This window comes from Etheostoma spectabile, chromosome 18 (assembly GCF_008692095.1).
Source record: "Etheostoma spectabile isolate EspeVRDwgs_2016 chromosome 18, UIUC_Espe_1.0, whole genome shotgun sequence".
Taxonomy (NCBI): domain Eukaryota; kingdom Metazoa; phylum Chordata; class Actinopteri; order Perciformes; family Percidae; genus Etheostoma; species Etheostoma spectabile.
Genome location: NC_045750.1, coordinates 17,421,640 through 17,423,033, shown reverse-complemented (window position 1 = coordinate 17,423,033; position 1,394 = coordinate 17,421,640). Strand labels below are relative to the sequence as shown.

Genomic DNA, 1,394 nt, shown 5'->3' with positions numbered 1-1,394 from the left:
TATATATATATATAATATATATATATATATGAATCAGTTTGTCTTCAAACATTACTTCTTTTACTTTTTTACATTGGTCTTGACATTTGGTATACCAAATAAAAAAAAAAAGAGAAACGATAGGATACACCTTAAGCAGCCTATAAGCGTTGCAAGTTGTATGTTTTGTATTTTGTTAAAAAATTCACAAAATGAAAGATCTCAGTTGCACCCAGGTGCTCACTGCTGTGTTTTTCTCTCCACTCTTCTCCTCCGTATGACTTTCCGTCAGCACTCTGGCTCCCGCCTTGGTTACCAAAGCACCATCCAAGGTTCCACTCAGCCCCAGAGCACCATGGGATACTCGTCGTCATCCCAGCAGAGCTCCCAGTACTCCCACCAGACCCACCGTTACTGAGGCTGAACCAGCAGAGGAGACGGCTCCTCCTCCGACCTGCGCATCCGGGCATCGCTGCCACATCCTGGCTGGACCTTTCTCCGTGCATTACGTCATTCCAACGCATTCCTCTTTCCTGACAGCCATTAGGGGCACTGGAACGTGAAGGCAAACAAACAGAACCAAAACAGCGTAAGAAGAGTGCCTTCTTGGGCTGGTGAACATTATGTAAGATAGAATCAGAAAAGGATTTTATTGCTACAAGGCTGCGTCTGAAATTTCCTAATAACTTGCTATTTAGTAGCTTAAACAGTATATGAGTTTTTTACATACCTGAAACCTTAGTATGAAACCAATAGTACAAAAACGGCATACTAGTTCCGGAAAAACATTACAGTATGCAATACTGGACACTATGCCGGCATAAATATCCCAAAATGCAATGCGGTAGTAACAACATTCATGACAGACAAACGGACAGAAACCAAGGAACTCTATGAAGTCAATAACGCTCCAATTTACATTTCAACATGTTTAAACCACGGTTGGTCTAGTTATTCACCCCTATCAGTCATTTAAGCATCATTGGCGATGCCGCTTGAGCTAATGTCGGCGGGGGTTACCTATGGTTACGTCAAGGAGGCTCCCAGGAAGTGACATTGAAAATTACAGGTCAGTGCGCCCAAAAAGATACACACTACTGTTTATTTACATAAAAGTATTCTAAACGATAGTATACATATTGGTATGTATTGCAGGAGTATTCCATTTCAGACGCATTCTTAGTTACACTTACGTAAGAATTTGCCAGACTGATCTCATGAAATGGCGTGTGTATGAAACGCCATTTCAATGCCAATATTGGCGTGCTATCAAGACGCATACTCCCTTTTTAGCGAGTTTATCCACGCCGTTTGGCCTCCATTGACTTGCATTACCTTGCATGGCGTGTGAATTTACGCCGTAGCGAGTACTATGAACGGACAAAAATCCTCGTAGGGAGGTTGGTCGGGGGGGG

General features: G+C 42.6%; 1 protein-coding gene across 4 annotated transcripts in view; it reads left to right on the top strand.

Moving 5' to 3' along the window:
- The window catches only part of cdk19 (cyclin dependent kinase 19), a 72,635-nt gene extending 71,980 nt beyond the window's left edge, over nucleotides 1-655 (top strand). For 3 of the 4 annotated variants that reach the window (XM_032542448.1, XM_032542446.1, XM_032542445.1), the window contains one exon: nucleotides 272-655. In XM_032542448.1, coding sequence (XP_032398339.1) covers nucleotides 272-397 — 126 coding nt within the window. In that variant the 3' untranslated portion in view covers nucleotides 398-655. The remainder of the gene's footprint in view (nucleotides 1-271) is intronic. The other variant, XM_032542447.1, reaches the window with a different exon arrangement.
- Nucleotides 656-1,394: the final 739 nt, after the last annotated feature.